Here is a 17,447-nt window from a genome sequence, read left to right on the forward strand (position 1 = left end):
GTGTGTGTGTGTGTGATTTTGTTTGTGAAATAATCAGGAGATAGGGGGCAGACAGAAGGGAACGGGTAAAAAAAATTGCAAGGGTCCTTTTTCTTTTTAATTGATTGACAGGTCCCTGCAGTTTTCTCTGTTCTGCCATTGCTTACTTCCTCGAGTTGAGAGAGAGAGTGACTAGATCAAGGTCACCTAACTCAGGAGTCTCCAACCTTGGCAACTTTAAGACTTGTGGAGTTCCTCAGCCATTCTGGGAATTGAAGTCCACAAGTCTTAAAGTTGCCAAGGTTGGAGACCCCTGACCTAACTCACTTTGTGCCTAAAGCTGGACTAGAACTCACCATCTCCTGGTTTCTAGCCTGGTGTCTACACCAAAGCAACTCTTTCTTTCGTTGTATTGGGTGGGGTGGAGTTGGGGAACGTGCTGTCCTGGTGAGTCAAAAGGTCTCCCGAATCCTCCCACCCCCATCGGCCAGGCAGACTGGATTTCATTCCTGAAGATGGAAGAGTTAAAGACGCTGGCTGAGCTTTTGCAACACATATATACAGATTGAAAACAATTGTAAAAAAAAAAAAAAAAGTAGCATTTTTATGTCTTGCCCCACCGTGACTCTAGTGAAATAACCGATTTGGTTCACGGAAAGAGGTCAGGCAAAAACCATCGACCATTTTAGAGGCTTCCAAGGCCACAAACTTTGATAACCTTAGCACCAAGGCTGGAGGGCGCCTTGGATTCTTATGTGGCGCTAGGCGAAGACCAAACAAATGCTAATTCGGTAGGGTTCGCGCCACACAAGGACCCGCTGAAAGGAGGTTGGGCGGAACTGTGGGAACGGAGCCAAAGGCTTTGTTGAGATGTGCCCCTCTTCTGCTGGCAGCTCAACAAAGGAAACTAAAAATCAATAATGTGGTGTGTGTGTGAGAGAGGGCACGATCGTATAGGGAAGACTACCCCGCTTATCTGTCGCGGGGGTGAGGGGTGGGGGGTTAGAGCCGAGGAATTATTTTTTTCTTGGATCCGAGAGAACCGCTTTATAATCTGAAGCAAAAACAATGGGATCAGGGGTTTAAGGAAAACTGAAGGAAATCGCTGGGCAGCTCTCCGGAGTTTAGAAACAAGGAATCAGCAATACATTTACCGGGCTGGGTGGCTTACTAAGCCGATCCTGGCTGGCGTTGCCTGGGCATAAAAGACTGAACAAGGTGGGACTAACGAAGGTAGAATCTCAGGTGTGGGTCCCACTAGGAACTCGCTAGATATCTCCAGAAGAAAGCAATGACATCCGGCCTCCTCCTTAACTATTCGCGAACTCCCCAGGAGCTTCACTCCGCGGAGAAGTCCACCCACCCACCCCAAATAAAGTTCTGTCAAGCAACGGGACAGGAGGAAGGTTTTAAAAAGTCTTATTGTCAGCATCTTATTGTTTATTGCTCCGCCGTCACTAATGGGCTAAAGTATTATTAGCCTCTGGGCGGCCGAATTCCCTCGAGTTTGAACGCGGAAAGCTAGAGATTTGTTAAGGTTAGACTTCCTTCGCGTTTAAACGGAAGACTTTGCTGCGGACCAGCGGTACTTGCCGGGTCTTTGGGTCGCCACGGCTTGTTTGCTCCAGTTTCGGCCATCCTAATTTTGGGAGGCCCAGGGATTTGGTTGGAGATAAGGGAGCGGCAAAGACTTCAGGGCTCAAATGGCCAAGTCGTTGTGTTTCGATTCTTTGAAATATTAATTCATTCTAGTCTTTGGAGGGAAATTCCTCTTCGATCTTGGGTTTATTGAGCAAACGATACAGTAATAGTACAATAAACCGCCTGAATTTCAAAGTAGCGGTTTGGGTGGGACTATCTGCTCTTTTGTAGATTGAGGTGGTGGAAGAAGGATTGCAGTTTAACAGGATGACACTCGTTGGAAACGCTATTTTCCTCATCCCATACACGGAAAGGACGACAATCTCCATCGGTCCCAGCTATCGCTCTGTTTGCGGACGACGGAAGTTGTCTGTTCGATCATTCCGGGTCCGCTAATTTAAGAAACACTCTCATAAATTACGACGGCCAGGAGACCAGTGACACCTAGAAGACTAAAGCGTTTATTAGCGCATCGGTTGCTGAGGATTATGGGTCTCCTCAGATATTCGGGACAGTCCTGAGAGAGGAATACCACAAAGACACGCTGAGTAGTGTGTGTGTGTGTATTGGGCGGCGGGGGGAGAGTGATAGAGAGTGAGGGAGGGGCAGAGGATTGATGCTACACAATTTTCCTGTTCTTTGAGCCGTAAAATACAGTCCCTAGAAAAATGCTGATGCCATTCTCGCGATTCCTTTCCCTGTCAGCCCAACCCTTGGTGTTTAGGGCCCGTCAAAGGCAGAGAATATCTCGGGCTCCCCTCTCTCTTTTCCCTCGCCCCCCCTTCTTTTTGACGCATTTTGTCTCGACAGGACTCGGGGAGGCCTGGGGCCACACAAGTCGAACCAGCACTCTGGACAACGTCGGTCGCGAGCTGGGGTCCCACCTGCTTCAGGTAGGAATGCGGCGGGCGGGCAGCTCTTTCCTGCCAGGCTTCAGGGTGCGTGGGACAAGGCCTGAAGGGCAGACTTTTAGCACCGAAGGAGCAGTGACTTGGACTGGAGGCTTTCATAAGCTTAGACAAGCGAAGTCAGTTCGGCCCGGTAATGTTTCAGGTGGCCTCGTGTAAAAGGGAAAGCTGCAGTACATTTCCAACCGTGTTGGCTTCAGCTCCCATCATTCCCTACCACGGTGGCTTTTCTGAATCCTGAAGCCCAATCCACCTGGAGACATCCGGTGACAAAACAGCACCGGCTCGAACTCTTATCGTGTAAATAATCTTATGCGTTTTATAAAACGTGCTTACGTTCCAACTCCATCACGGCCCCAGAAGAACTATATAAGGAATTCAGAAACTCCCGAGAAATGAAAGATTCATAGACCAATAGTTATTAACATGGGTGCATGAAAGATATAGTGTTCTAAGGCGTTTTTTTTTTTTTTTTTGTATTGTCTGATTGGGTAACAATCTTAGATATAAAGGTGGAGTATACATTTAATTGTTAAAAGGAGAGAGAGAGAGAGAAAAAAAAAACACCTTACTCCATGAACCTTGTTTATCATCAGTTTGATGCGTTCTAGATATTTTGGACTCTACTCTCGATCATTCCCACGGTGATGCTGGGGTTAAGGAACGATGGAAGCCGGGGTCCATTCAGACATAAGGAGAACCAGGCTTCTAAAGGACTAGAGCAGGGCTCACCAAACTTGGCAACTTTAAGACTTGTGGACTTCAACTCCTAGAATTGAATTCTGGAAGTTGAAGTCCACAAGTCTTAGAGTTGCCAAGTTTGGAGACCTCTGGACTAGAGCGTAACGTTGCAGGCCTTTCCCTCGGAACTTGAGGGCTGCAGTTGCAGCCTAGGTGGTTAGGATTTGGCTCGGTAAGGAGAAGGCGCGTCGCTTGACTTTCCTAGAAAGAACTCCTTCTTGAGCCTCTACTTTGTGGGCGTCCTTAGTTGTGTTTTATACGCCACCCAACCGTCCTTTTTCTCTTGCTGGCTCGCTCGCTCGCTCGCTCTCCGGGTTCAGCCGTGTCCGATTCTCAGAGACCTCCGGGAAAAAATACTTCTTGGCAAGGTTTTCAGAAGTACTTTGCGCCCTTGCCTCCTTCCAAGGGCCGAGAGGAAATGACTAACTCAAGGTTACCCAGCTGGCTTTGTGCCTTAGGCGGGATTAGAACTCACAGTCTCCCGGTCTCTAGACCAAGGGTCTTCAAACTTGGGCAAGTTTAAGACTTGTGGACTTCAACTCCCAGAATTCCTCCTCCAGTCATGTTAGCTCAGGAATTCTGGGAGTTGAAGTCCACAAGTCTTAAACTTGCCCAAGTTTGAAGACCCTTGCTCTAGACTAATGGCTTAACCACTCCAAAATCGTTCCATATTTGCAATTTTTGGAGCCATCCAGCCACTATTGGGGCAAGACATGAAGCACATAGGAAAAAAGTCCAGTTGCCTCTTGGAAAAGCAGCTTTTATACGTCCACATCACACAGATTGGGGCGGGGGCAGTGCCGACAAGAACTGAAATCGCCAGGCAGGAAATGGTTAAAAATGGAGCTTGCAGTTCTCCACTTTTTGTTAACGGAGCCAGGAGCAAGACTTTATCCGGGGTCGGAGAAAAGTTGATCGCTCTTTGCTCTCTCTTTCTTCTAGACTTTGGACGGTTTCATTTTCGTGGTAGCTCCTGATGGCAAGATCATGTATATCTCGGAGACCGCCTCAGTGCACTTGGGTTTATCGCAGGTACGTTGATGATCCCAGTGGAATCGATCTCAATAGAGGCCACCAATATTATTATTATTATTTGCAGCATTCAAAGTTAGGTTGAACAACGTTTTGAAGTTCATTTCCCCCCCTTTTAAATGCTCCATCTTGAACATTCAGCGGTCAAATCAACCCTGGGAGGAACACCCATTAAAAACGTGGCCATTCGGTATTCTAAAGCAGGGGTCTCTAACTTTGGCCACTTTAAGCCTGGTGGACTTCAACTTGCAGAATTCTGCGAGTTGAAGTCCACCAGGCTTAAAGTGGTCAAGGTTGGAGACCTCTGTTCTAAAGAGATAGGGTGGGGTTTCCCCCCCACCCCTTTAGTTCAGTGGACAAGACTTCTGAAAGTCCTTCCTAGGAAGCTGCATTTTCTAAATGCCTTGAATCCATCCGATTCCAAATAAAGAACCTGTTTTCAAATCCACTTGAAGGCAACTCCAGTGGAGTGCAGTGAGGCCCTCAGGGTTGACTTCAAGGTCTTCTCACAATGACCGGAAGGGCACCAAGAGCAATAAGGGATAAGCTGCCATTTGGGGGGGACCTCTTTGGAATAAAGCAGGTGATCGAAATTATTATGCCTCGATTTCCAACTTCAGTCTCTTTTCAGTGTGCTGCCCTAACGGTCTGGTCCAATTTGGAAGCTGCCTTGGAGTCCATGGTAGTTATTCCAGGGAACTATAGAGAATTGAAACTTCAGGGGTGCATTCCATTCCGCTCATTGGGATTTGCTGGTTTTGATTAAACACCCGTTAAATTGCAGCCCCAAGAGTGGTGCTACTCTGGCCTTCTCAAGTCCCACTGACTTGCAGTGAAACTGGACTAGAACTCCTCGACCCTCTTGCTTATTTCCACATAGAAAACCTGATGCAGGGAAAAATCTTCAGGCCCAGCCTTGTTTTCCTTGCCTTCTGGGTGAAAGGATACTTTTTTCCCCCCACAGGAAGCAGAGGAATGTCAAGATTAGTTATTTAATTTAATGGCTTACCCTGGGATAAATTCCCATTTAAGGTTCCGTCCAACATCTTCAGCCTAGGGCAGCCTCCTGTAACCTCTGGCCCTTCAACGATGAAGATCCTTCATGCCACCATCCCTCAAAACAAGTTGAAGATCTTGGCCTGGAGGGCCAGAAGTTGTTGAATGTTTGTTAGCTTGCTGGTTGCAAGCAAAAGCCTAATGGCCACTCACTATAGTCCCAAGCACTCTGATTCACAAGACCTGGGTTCACACAATACAGATAGTCAACCATAAACGAGCCCAAAATTTCTCTTGTTAAGTGAGACAATTGTTAAGTGAGTTTTGCCCCATTTTACTACCTTTCTTGCCACCGTTGTTCAGTGAACCCCTGTAAGTGTTAAATTAGTAACAAGTTGGTAAGTGGATCTGGCTTCCCCATTGATTTTGCTTGTCACCTTTGCTTGGAAAAAGGTGATCAAGTGACCCGAGGACACCCCAACTGTTCATAAATATGAGTTAGTTGCCAAGCATCTGGATTTTGATCATTTGATGCTGAAATGGTCCCTAAATGTGGAAAACATTTATAAGTCATAAGTCACTTTTTTCAGTGTAGCTTTGAACGGTCACGAAGACAGCCTGTTAAATCCTGAGTAGAGCATGTGCGAATCCAGGGTTTGGGTGAATGGAACCTGTGTGGATCGGGGGTCTTCCCGGTCCAAAGCCTCTTCCTCCAGCCTCCCACCGGGGTGGCTGAACTGGTCCGAACCGGCAGCCCTGCCCGCAACACGCAGCAGCGCTCTTCTCCCCGCGCTCCGCTTCCTTTCTTTCAGGTAGAGCTGACCGGCAACAGCATTTACGAATACATCCACCCGGCCGATCACGACGAGATGACCGCCGTCCTCACCGCCCATCAGCCCTACCATTCCCACTTCGTTCAGGGTAAGACGCTCGGGGAAGCCTAGGGAGGCAGGGAGGGGAAGGCGGCGGAGGGGGCGGGGAGCGTGGTGGGGGGTGGGGGGGGGGAGCGGGGAAGCAGCCTCATCCCTGACATGCGCATTGTGCTCCTTTGCCTCGCAGAGTACGAGATCGAGCGCTCCTTTTTCCTCCGGATGAAATGCGTCTTGGCCAAGAGGAACGCGGGCCTCACCTGTGGAGGCTACAAGGTAGGTAGTGGCGCGAGCGCCAACTGGCGGCCAAGCTGAGAATGGCTGGAGCCCCGGCGGGCTGAAGGTGAACAGTTAAAGGCGCCTTCAAAAAAACTGGAAGTTTTGGGGTCCTTGGTGTTCCTTTCAGCCTGATTTGTTTTCTTGCAGGCGTTTCGTTTGCCAAACCTAGCTAACATCGTCGGGTGCTATCCCAAAGGTGCTTTTTCAAGAGGCAGCTGGACTTCCTGGTTTTTCTTTGACGACGTTTCACTTCTCATCCAAGAAGCTTCTTCAGCTCTTACTTGAAGAAGCTTCTTGGATAAGAAGTGAAACGTCTTCAAAGAAAAACCAGGAAGTCCAGCTGCCTCTTGAAAAAGCACCTTTGGGACAACCATCACCTGGATGACTGAGAATCTTCATAGACATTGGCAGTGCTACTATGCTATTAACTCCAAGTATCCCCGGCTTGCCCAACTTGGTGCTCTTCATTCGGGCAGAAACAGCAAATCCCTGCCATTGGAATCTGTCAGCTCTGAAAGTTGCAATCCCAGCCTATCTGGAAAGGGTCAGATTGGAGCAATTTTCCTTTGAGGTCTTGAAGTTCAATTAATCAGAATAGAGCTGAAAGGGACCTTTGAGGTTTTCTAGTCCAACCCCCTGGTCAAGCAGGAGACCCTGGCCTATACCATTTCAGACAAGTGACGGTCCAGTTTCTTCTTAAAAACCTCCGGGGATGAAGCACCCACAACTTCTGAAGGCAAGCTGTTCCATTGGTTAATAGTTCTCACTGTAAGGAAGTTTCTCCTGAATTCCAAGTTGCTTCTCTCCTTGATTAGTTTCCACCTGTTGTTTCTTGTCTTGCCTTCTGGTACTTTGGAAAATAAATTGTTGGTCCCAGTAATGGCTACATTCTTGTCTTGCAGATAGGAAGTTTTTCCTCTGAGACTTCATGCTAATTAAGATAGAGATGTCGCCCACACTTATTTAGGAGGAAGCCCTGCACTGTGAAATTTATAGCTGAGTAAACAGGCATAGGATTAGTCTGTAAAGCAGCAATCCTCTGCATACTTGGGAGTAAGTCCCCTGAAATCCACTTAAGCCCCCATGATTTCACTCAGCATAAATTCAGGGAAATCTATACATCCCCAGCATAGAGAAAACAAGTTTGCCTTTTTCATTACAGTTATGGAGAAACTCTCAGTGCACTGAATGGCTGTAGGCTTGCATGCTAAAAATCACCGGATGTACATTCCAACTCCAAGGACTCTTATTTGGTAGGGAGATCCTAAAGAATTCACGTTCGGATATTGTCAGTTAATTTTAAGGGCTGAATTTTGTTTTGTCAGTGGGATTTTTTTTCCCAGTGGAGATTGAAAATTAGAATTTTACTTAAGGATACAATCTTAAAGTTGAGCTTTGAAAACACTACTGAAGAGGTTTACAATTTATTTATTTATTTATTTATTTATTTATTTATTTATTTATTTGATTTGCCAATTGTTAATCTTAAGGTTAATTGTCAATTAATTAATTAATTAATAATTAATTGTCAATCTTAAGGTTGAGCTTTGAAAACACTACCGAAGAGGTTTTTGTCTAAGCTTCATTGATTGCAGGACATTCATAACTGAAAGAAAGCCTATGAAATAATTATTTTCAAGAAGAAGAAAAAGATAGGGCTTCAAGGGGCCTTATTGTATTTACTTGTTGAATGAAAATAACTGAATTGTCTAAGGAAGTCTATACTATTTCTTGACATTGGTTCTTGGCATTGGTGTGTCAATCTTGCTTTGGACGTTTTTATTTATATAGCCGAGATCTCTCCTCTTGTTCCATATTGTCCCTCCAGCCATTAATATACCCTGTCTCAAAACCCATACAGTTCAATGAGCTGTTACAAAGCTGTAATCCTGTTGAATTCTTGCATATTAATATACTTTTCTCTACTAAAAGGAAAGATCCCTCCAACCAGGTTATATTCACTGTAGCTCCTTAGGCTATGCTCATGATCACATTAGTGATTTACAGCAACTTATGGGCTATTCCTTCATTAGAAATTAATAGCAAATTTTAGCACACACCAACCATCACTGTGCTGATCCAAGGGAAGGAAGAAAAGCAGGTTTTATATCACTAGAATAATAGCTGGGTAATGTTAGAAGAGCTATAAATTGCTGCTGAGGAAATGCCCTATAAAATCATTAGCGCCATGAATTTATTTAACGATGGCTAGATGACACTGTTGCACACTGTGGTTCACAAGAAGGGAAATTGTTTAAGTTCTATATACAAATCCCACAGGATAGTTGGGTTTATTTCAAAATCAACGTCCATAGGGATTGTGTGCTGAAAATACAACTAGAAGTAATGGTTTTATTCCATGCTTGAGGGTAAAAGAATACTTGCTGAGGGCTCATTATTAGGATTGCTGGAACATGGGTGCATGTTATTTGATTGTTACTATATAGTTGAAGGCTGGCAGTGAATATAATTTAACTTCATTCAGGGTGCACCAAAGGTGATTCTTTGGAAATATAAATAAATGTATAAAGAGAGGAGCAATGAGAAGATACAAAATGGACCACAGGGTGCATTGAAGTGTGGGCAAGAGATATCATCCATGTTCCTCTTGGAATTCCCCCATTCAGACATGCATGTCATTCTAGTGTGCCCATCATGTGGAAAACCTGGTTAGCCCTGTGATTAGGACCTGATGCACCATCATTTGCATAGTATTTGCTGTGACAGAAACCTGCAAGCGGGGGATTTCTGTTATGTAGATCAGTAGGATCACTCACAGACCTGGTGAATGATCCAACTGAGTTCACACTTTGTCATGTGAACCGTTGTCGCATTGACATGACTTTTAAAAAAAAATCTTTTGTCTCTTTGCCCCTGACAGGTGATTCATTGCAGTGGTTACCTAAAGATCCGCCAGTACAGCTTGGACATGTCCCCTTTTGATGGTTGCTACCAAAATGTTGGACTGGTAGCAGTGGGTCACTCCTTACCCCCCAGTGCTGTGACGGAGATTAAGCTGCACAGCAATATGTTTATGTTTCGGGCCAGCCTAGATATGAAGCTCATCTTCCTTGATTCACGGTAAGTCATCACTTGAGCTTCCTTTAGACCAGGGGTGTCAAACTCGTGACCCGGGGGCTGTGTCATGTGTCATGCTCTGGCCACGCGCACCCCCATTTTAGTGAAGGGTTAAAAAGTTGTGATATGTCATGTGATGACAACATGATGCTGTGAGCTTGACACCCCCTACTTTAGACCAACAATAGCCCAAATAAGATAAAGAGGCTGGTTGCCCCTTTCTTCTCTGAATCTATTTGGGTTTCCATCTGACTTTAATACGGGTAATCCCCCACTTATGATCATAATTGAGCCCAAAATTTATGTTGCTCAGTGAGAAATTTGTTAAGTGAGCTTTGCCCCATTTTGCAATTCTTCTCACCACATTTGTTAAGTGAATCACTGCAGTCCTTAAATTGGTAACATGGTTGTTAAGTGAATCTGGCTTCCCCATTGACTTTGCTTGTCAGAAGGTCGCAAAAGGGGACCACATGACTCTGGCACACTGCAACTGTCATAAACCCGAGTCAGTGGTCAAGCATCCGAATATAAAATCATGTGAGTCTGGGGATGCTGCAATGGTCATAAGTGGGGAAAACGGTCATCAGTCAGGTTTTTTTCAGGGCCATTTTAACTTTGAACAGTCACTAAACAAACTGTTGTAAATTGAGGACTACCTGTACAGTAATAGGGTTGGTTTGCTTTGATTTTGATCTAGTCTGCTGGTAAACCGAAGCTTATTGAGGCTTATTTAACAAACTATGATTAAAAATCTGGCTTGGCATGATGTATGAAGCTGATCTCATTCTTTGTCTTTCCCTCTCCCCCTTTCTCTCTTTCTGGGTAGGGTAGCTGAGCTGACTGGTTATGAACCTCAGGACTTGATTGAGAAGACACTGTACCATCATGTCCATGGCTGTGACACTTTCCATTTGCGCTGCGCTCACCACCTGCGTAAGAAGCCTCTTCCCTTTGAGCCTTTGAAGCCCTCAGCTGAGCCCTGTTTACTCAGAAGTAAGTCGCACTGAGTTCAGAGGGACTTACTCCCAAAGTAAAGTGGGCTGACTGGCTGGGACTTTTCCAAGCAGAAGAGCAATTGAACTCACCTTTGCTAGTAAGACAGTCTCAACACATAGTTGGAAAGAGATGGATAAACAAAACCAAGATATATATTTTTAACAGGTTGATGAAAAAAGAGAGGGGAAGGTGGGAGGGGGAGAGATAGAGATTGCAAAGGGCAATATCCCCTATGGTTCTAGTCAGGCACACTTTGAGGAAGTTAGTAAGCCATGATGGCTATCGTGGCCACATGAGCAAAGTCCCATCCCTTTGTCTGTCTCTTGACATTGCATGCGCATACAAAGAAGTGGGACTTTAAAATCACCATTTTTTAAAAAATTGTCTTCTTCAGTAGATACTGTTGCTTTCAATATGTTGCACAAGAGTACATCCTCTTGTCATTTTCCCATCCATTGAGTACATGGCAGCAGAGGCTGAAGATGCAATCTTATAAAAGAAAAATATCAGCTTTTAAAGATGTTTTATACAAGAAATGAATTCGTTGCCTAAAGGAACATTGTCTGATCTACTAAGAATTGTGTTGTTGACTCACAACTACTAAATTCCTAACATTACCTTTTCCACACAGTATTTCCCTAGTATTGTACTATTATTAGCAGTAGATGCTATGGTTTCTGCTTGCTTCCATTTTTATCTTTGGCTATATCTGCAGTGAACATTGGGATAAGGACTTGTACTGACTTCTTAGAATCAACCAGTTATTCTTGAAGTAATAGAAAGCCTATCCTCATGTCTATTTTTATAACACAAATGGATGACTCTAGAAGGTTATTTAACCACTAGGGAAATAACAATCACAACAATGACAAAAGCAGCATTCTAATGTTTACTTGGGAATGAACCTCAGTGAATTCAATGAGACTCACTTCTAGCAATAGCAATAGCACTTAGACTTATATACCACTTCATAGTGCTTTACAGCCCTTTCCAAGTGGTTTACATTGTCAGCATATTGCCCCCAATAATCTAAGTCCTTATTTTACCAAACTCGGAAGGATGGAAGGCTGAGTTAACCATGTGTAGATAGGGAAGACCATGAGTTCTACTCTCACCTTTAACCATCAAAGTCAGTTGGGTGATTTTGGGCCAGTTGTTGTCTCTCAATCGAAATTACCTCATGGCGTTGTTGTTGTGAGGAAAATAAGAGGAGAAAGATGTGTTGGATATGCTTGCAGTCTTGAGTTGTTTATACAATAATAATAATAAAGGTGGGATCTAAAGCAATCAATCAATACATAAATAGTGATAGTAGAAACAAATTATTCTTCTGGCTGCTACAGAAAGCTACTGAGGAATCATTCTCATATCCCCTAAATGTAACAAAGCAGTGTCTAGTGACTATTTTCATATACCATATATTTGTAACATTACCTTTGTCTATAGCTCAGAGCTGAGGCAGCTTAAAATCATATTTAGCTGTTCCAGTTTTGAAGTAGGGTTTTCCATCTTTTGCCAACTTTTTTTTGTTGCCATGAACATGATCTTGCACACTTTATAGCCCTCCTCCCCTTTGATCACTGGACACTGCCCTCCATGGCAATTTTCATTTAGATTGGAAGAGAGAAACCAGATATCTGGCTTCTCCAGAGACTCATGTGATGTCTAACTGCTATTTCCCAAAGCTTTGTCACATGATGTAGGCTCTTTGTATACACTTATTTTTTGAAAGTGTGCTATAACTTTAAATGACAATAGCATGAGAATGCAAATTATGTGGTGCATTATTTAAATTAGCAAGGGGGAAGTTGCATGACCATATAGGAAACATGCTGTGTGACTTAAATCACCTATTCACCCAACTTTCTCTTCCCCACACACACATGTTAAAGAAAGCAATTTTTGATTGCTTATCTCATTGGTAGGTGATGCTTGGTGGGCAAGAAAATCTGCAATTCCAATTCATCTTTAAAAATGCCAGTTTGAGAAAGCTTATATCAGTTTGGGAAAGCTTATGAAGTTTTACAAATATTCATGGTGATTTTTAGAAGAAAGAAAAAAGGAAAGGAAAGGAAAGACAGATTATGTTTCCAAGAGGATTTCTTAACATGTTTCCCCAAAGAACCTGAGACCTATTAAGAAAATGGAATAATCAGCTCCACTTAGAAAGTTTATTTTCAGCAATCAATATGTTCCCCTGCCCCTGACTTTCCTCTGTTCTATGATGTGTTAAGAATAGTGCATGAGATTGATTTAAAAGTGGCATCTATGGAGTAACACCTCAATTCTAAATGAGCAATTACAGTGAAATCCTTTGTTGATCCAGAACTGTTCAAATCAAGGGAGGTTTGGGATTTTGGTCATTCTTACTTTCTTATGACTCACTCTGACAACTAAAATCTATTTTATAAACTACATGCACAATGGTATAATACCATTGATTTTACCTTAACCTCCTGGTCAATGAGCTAGGATAGCTTTTCAGGTTAGGATAGGATCTACTTTCCCAAAGAAAGTTGCTTCATTGCTTTCCATAGTTTGCCAGTCCCCTTCTTGAGTTCTGTGTCTTTTGTCTTCTGCCATACTGTAAATGGAAAAACAGCAGGCAAAACCTCTTCTAATGTTTCAACTCCACATGTAGCAAAAGTGATCACATGAGTGCTAAGACACCATCTAGAATTAATAATGAGGTTTAAAGTTTGAAGCCACTTTTTTGGCTTTATGCATATGTGATACCTTTGATTTTTGAAGTCTTATGTGTAATACATGCACTTCAACCATCTTTTAAGTATACAAGATTCAGAATGACTTGTAAAATGCTCTAATTTTAGTCCTTTCAAATCTCTTGCAAAACCAGGTTTTCAATGCTTCATTTTATAAGCAAAATTGAGACCAGGAAAGAATTTATATTACACATTTAATACCCTAAAAAATAGAGAATTATGCTGGCCATTTACTGAAAAGAATGGATCATCTACTTATAGAAATTATTGCACTCTAAAGAAAATCAAGTACTGTCCAGGACCATTTAGTACTGTAATACTAGAAAATCTGAAGCCATTATATTGATTAACAAAAAGTATTTGCAAAAATAGCTCTTTGAATACTTAAATTACTTGCTACTTCTATTACTGTCATTAAATAATTGCATTCTGAAACATCATTTTGTAACCGATTAATAATTATCTGGAAAGCAGTCAGGTGCTGCAATTTTATAGCCAATTTTAGATAACTGAAATCCCCCAAACTGCTGGGATTTACTTCTGATAAATAGAAATGTAGACTTCTGATGCATATTTCTGAGACATAGATTTCTACGATAAGTAGTCTTCTACATACTAGTTTCTTCAATTTGGAGCCCTCCAGATGTATTGGATTGCAGCTCCCAGTAAATTGGTCAGCGCCAAGTTGAAGAGGGGCAGGTACTCTGTAAATATGGGAGTCTCATTGAACTCATTTCAGCTTACTTCTTAGCAGTCATATGGAGAATCGCATTGTTAATAATCATTTATGGTTCCTATGCTCTTCATGGAACTAATGGACTTTGCAGAATCCCTATGACAGCAATAGTAAAGGGAATGAAATGTAGAAAGCAAACAAACAGGTTGTGGGGAATAAGAAGTATTTCTTTTTGAAAAGTAAATCAGTTTATGTGCTGTATAGCAGGGGTCTCCAACCTTGGCAACTATAAGTCCTGTGGACTTCAACTTTGCTGGCTGGGAATTGAAGTCCACAAGTCTTTAAAGTTGCCAAGGTTGGAGACCCCTGCTCTATAGAATGCATTGATGGTCTTTCCACAGTGTTTTTATCTTCATGAAGCCGGCTATTGACTGGTTGGGTAGAAGTTGGTTTGAACTGAAGGTCTCCAAGCTTTCCTGAATATTAATAAAAAGTCAATGAAGCATTGATAAAATGGAGCCTTTACAACGCAATATTAGAGGACTAGAACTGTTCAGGTACAATTCAGGTTCAAGTCCACCTTAAGTCATGGAAGCTCATTGGGAAATTTGGTCAATTTGTAGAAAGGAATACCAAGTATGTTCCTTAAGCTCTTGGAGAAAAAAAAAACAAGATATAAATCATAAGTATCACGGTCTATATGCTGGTCTTCTACCCTACTCTGTGATATCCCTTCCTTAATTAAATCTGCTACTGTTTTCTTTTTCAGTGCTAGTGAAAGGGCAAGTCACCACTAAATATTACCGTTTCCTGGCCAAACAAGGTGGCTGGGTCTGGGTGCAGAGCTACGCCACCATCGTTCACAACAGCCGGTCTTCCCGGCCCCATTGCATCGTCAGCGTCAACTATGTGCTCACGTAAGTCCGTGTTCTGGAAGCTCCATGGTATTTCTCAAAAGAGGGCACCTGAGTGCTGACAGAAACCCGGTGGTACCAGGCATCCAGGTTTGGAATGCATTAAGTGCATGTGGGGCAGTTGCTTCAGAGCTGGATTGCATTAAAAAAATGAACTACTTTTCCTTTGCCTGTCATAGGAACACTTTAAGTAGGGCCATAAAAAAGACCAATATTTCAATCCTCCCCTCCCACCCAAATCCACTTTGGCTGAAGTTTTTAGTTCATGGGTACCGCCCTTTCTCCAAGTTTGGCCAAGATATCTGGAGTTCTTTCATCTACCTGAAAGCTTTCCTTTCCTGTCTTCTTCTGTTCTCCTAGGGGGAAATGAGCAAGATTTAGGGCTTTGTCACCCTTCATGTTTGCTCACTTTCTGCCTTCTTATAGCTGAAGGGGCACCCTGCATTAAATAAAATCTAATGCAGCGTAAAAGAAAGGTTTCAACGTATGGAGTTATTTATACTTAACAAACAGGACATCTGTTTTTCTTTTTTTCTGAAACAGGGGGTCAGAACCTGGGAGTTTGAAGTTCTTAATTTTATCCAGAGTATCTATCAAAGCTTTGTGATTTCTTTCTTGTTCAAAGGGATGAAGCATTATATGGAGAGAAGAAAGGGGTAGGGAATGGGTTGGGGTGACTAGAAGGGGTTCAGTTAGGCAAATAATAGCCTATAAGACAAAAATATAAGCAGAACAGGAAAGAGCATTGAAAATGTTGAAAATGCTCCATATCCTATCATAATGAATACTTAGGCAGTGCTAGGAGTGAATGTCTGCACAATTATACTTACAGAGAGAATGTGAAATTATATGCAAAGCTCTGTCTTTTACTCTCCCTCTCCAAAGTCTCTCTGATATAGCTATTGTTGCTCTTTTATTCCATGGATCCTAATTGCTAGAGAACAATGAACGCATCGGAGTCCCATTTTCCTTTCTAATTTCTATTTGAAAGCATGATGGTTAGTGTATGACGATAGATAGCGAGATGATAGAGTAGGAGCATTCAACATATGAACTATGGCAGTTATGATACCATGAGATTGGCACCCCAATTTAAAAATCCACCTTATATATTGAAAAAACAAAAGTAGCCTGGACCTTAAAAGATAGCTAAATGTCTTAGATCTCCATGTTTTTGTGTAGGATTTCAAGATGAAATGGATATTTAGTTTTTTAAAAAGAATAAAAGGTATTTCCTTTAAAAGTTTTCAGGTTTGATGCCTGGACACCGTGAACAATTGTACAGTTTTTCAGGGTCTGAAAAAGATGCTGGTTGTCACTAAAACTCAGCTGACCTTGGTTTATTCCCAAACAATATGGCAGTTAGTATTTAGTATTAGCATTTAACATAGATGGGAAACCTTTTTTTGTTTTGTTTAATAAAGTTTTATTTGGGTTTTCACACACACAAAATACAAGTAAAACATCTTTTTTGAAAATAGCATGGTCCCGAGTTGCACTTCTTTATACAGACACAAACTCAATTTCATGCTCATTTTGGTGTTCTATTCCATATCTTATTACTATTCTGCATTTTCTATATAGTTTTTCCCCTCTTTTAATTTTCTCAATTTTATTTTGATTATCTCATCTCAATTCAAATAATAATATTTGTACTTTTGTCTGTTCTGTTTCGATTTCATATTATCTTTTCTCATTAAACAAATTTTCTCCTGTAGTTACTAATTGGAGTATGACACCTTTATATCTTTTAATTTTATCCATTCAACTCTTATTTAAACTTAGAAATATACCTTAAGGTTATGACCTTCAATATAATACATAATACATAACTTCCAATTGAATTCTGCTTGGTACATTCTTATAATACATACTATATTCTTTAAAAAAAAAAGGATTGTAAATATATGTAATTAAAACCCTCATTCCATTCCAATTCAGTTCTATCATTAATATTCATTAAAGTCTTAACATCTTGAACATTTCTTTTCAATTAAATATCATACTTCCTTAAAGACACATATAATCTCCATAATTAATTTTTCCCTTATTTCTCTTGACATATGTTTTGTAAATCATTAAATATTCATTTTGTACATTTATTTATTGACAAGCATTCCACTAAGTTACAATAACTATTTTATCAAACATTTTAATCATACATTGTTTCATATTTTCTGAAATTATTTCTATTTCTAATATAATAATACTGTCTTATGTACCTTTGCAGAATCCCTTTTTCAATTAGATTTTCACCCATTATCTCTAAATAGGCCCTGTTTCTCTATATTTTGTTTCTGTCCTTTATAACTTTTTTTCCTTTCTTTCTTCCCTTTCTTCTTCTCCCTCCACTTTTTACCCCCTTGCCTCTCTACTTCTAATTCTCTCTTCTGCACTTCCCTCTTCTGTTGCTTTCTGATTTTATACTTATTTTTCACTCTATTCTTTTTTTGAGTTGTTTTTCCCAATCTTAAACTTTCCATTCTCTTTCCCCCCTTTCCTTTTCCCCCCCAACTAAGATTACTTGTTCATTAAAGATGGCTTCTTCTTTGTCCCAGTCTTCTTGTTCTGCAGGCATTTCTTGTTGTTTCTCATAGTTCCAAATCTCCATTTCC

At 41.7% G+C, this 17,447-nt stretch overlaps 1 protein-coding gene across 1 annotated transcript in view; it reads left to right on the forward strand.

Moving 5' to 3' along the window:
• SIM1 (SIM bHLH transcription factor 1) overlaps window positions 1-17,447 on the forward strand; it is a 75,319-nt gene that overhangs the window by 29,490 nt on the left and 28,382 nt on the right. The window contains exons 2-8 of the mRNA XM_026666516.2: window positions 2,431-2,513; window positions 4,212-4,301; window positions 6,110-6,218; window positions 6,357-6,442; window positions 9,327-9,526; window positions 10,350-10,456; window positions 14,688-14,835. Of these exons, the coding sequence (XP_026522301.1) occupies window positions 2,431-2,513; window positions 4,212-4,301; window positions 6,110-6,218; window positions 6,357-6,442; window positions 9,327-9,526; window positions 10,350-10,456; window positions 14,688-14,835 (823 nt within the window). The remainder of the gene's footprint in view (window positions 1-2,430; window positions 2,514-4,211; window positions 4,302-6,109; window positions 6,219-6,356; window positions 6,443-9,326; window positions 9,527-10,349; window positions 10,457-14,687; window positions 14,836-17,447) is intronic.

This window comes from Notechis scutatus, chromosome 1 (assembly GCF_049901735.1).
Source record: "Notechis scutatus isolate UNSWTSFEM ecotype Mainland chromosome 1, rNotScu1.2, whole genome shotgun sequence".
In the NCBI taxonomy this organism is placed as follows: Eukaryota; Metazoa; Chordata; class Lepidosauria; order Squamata; family Elapidae; genus Notechis; species Notechis scutatus.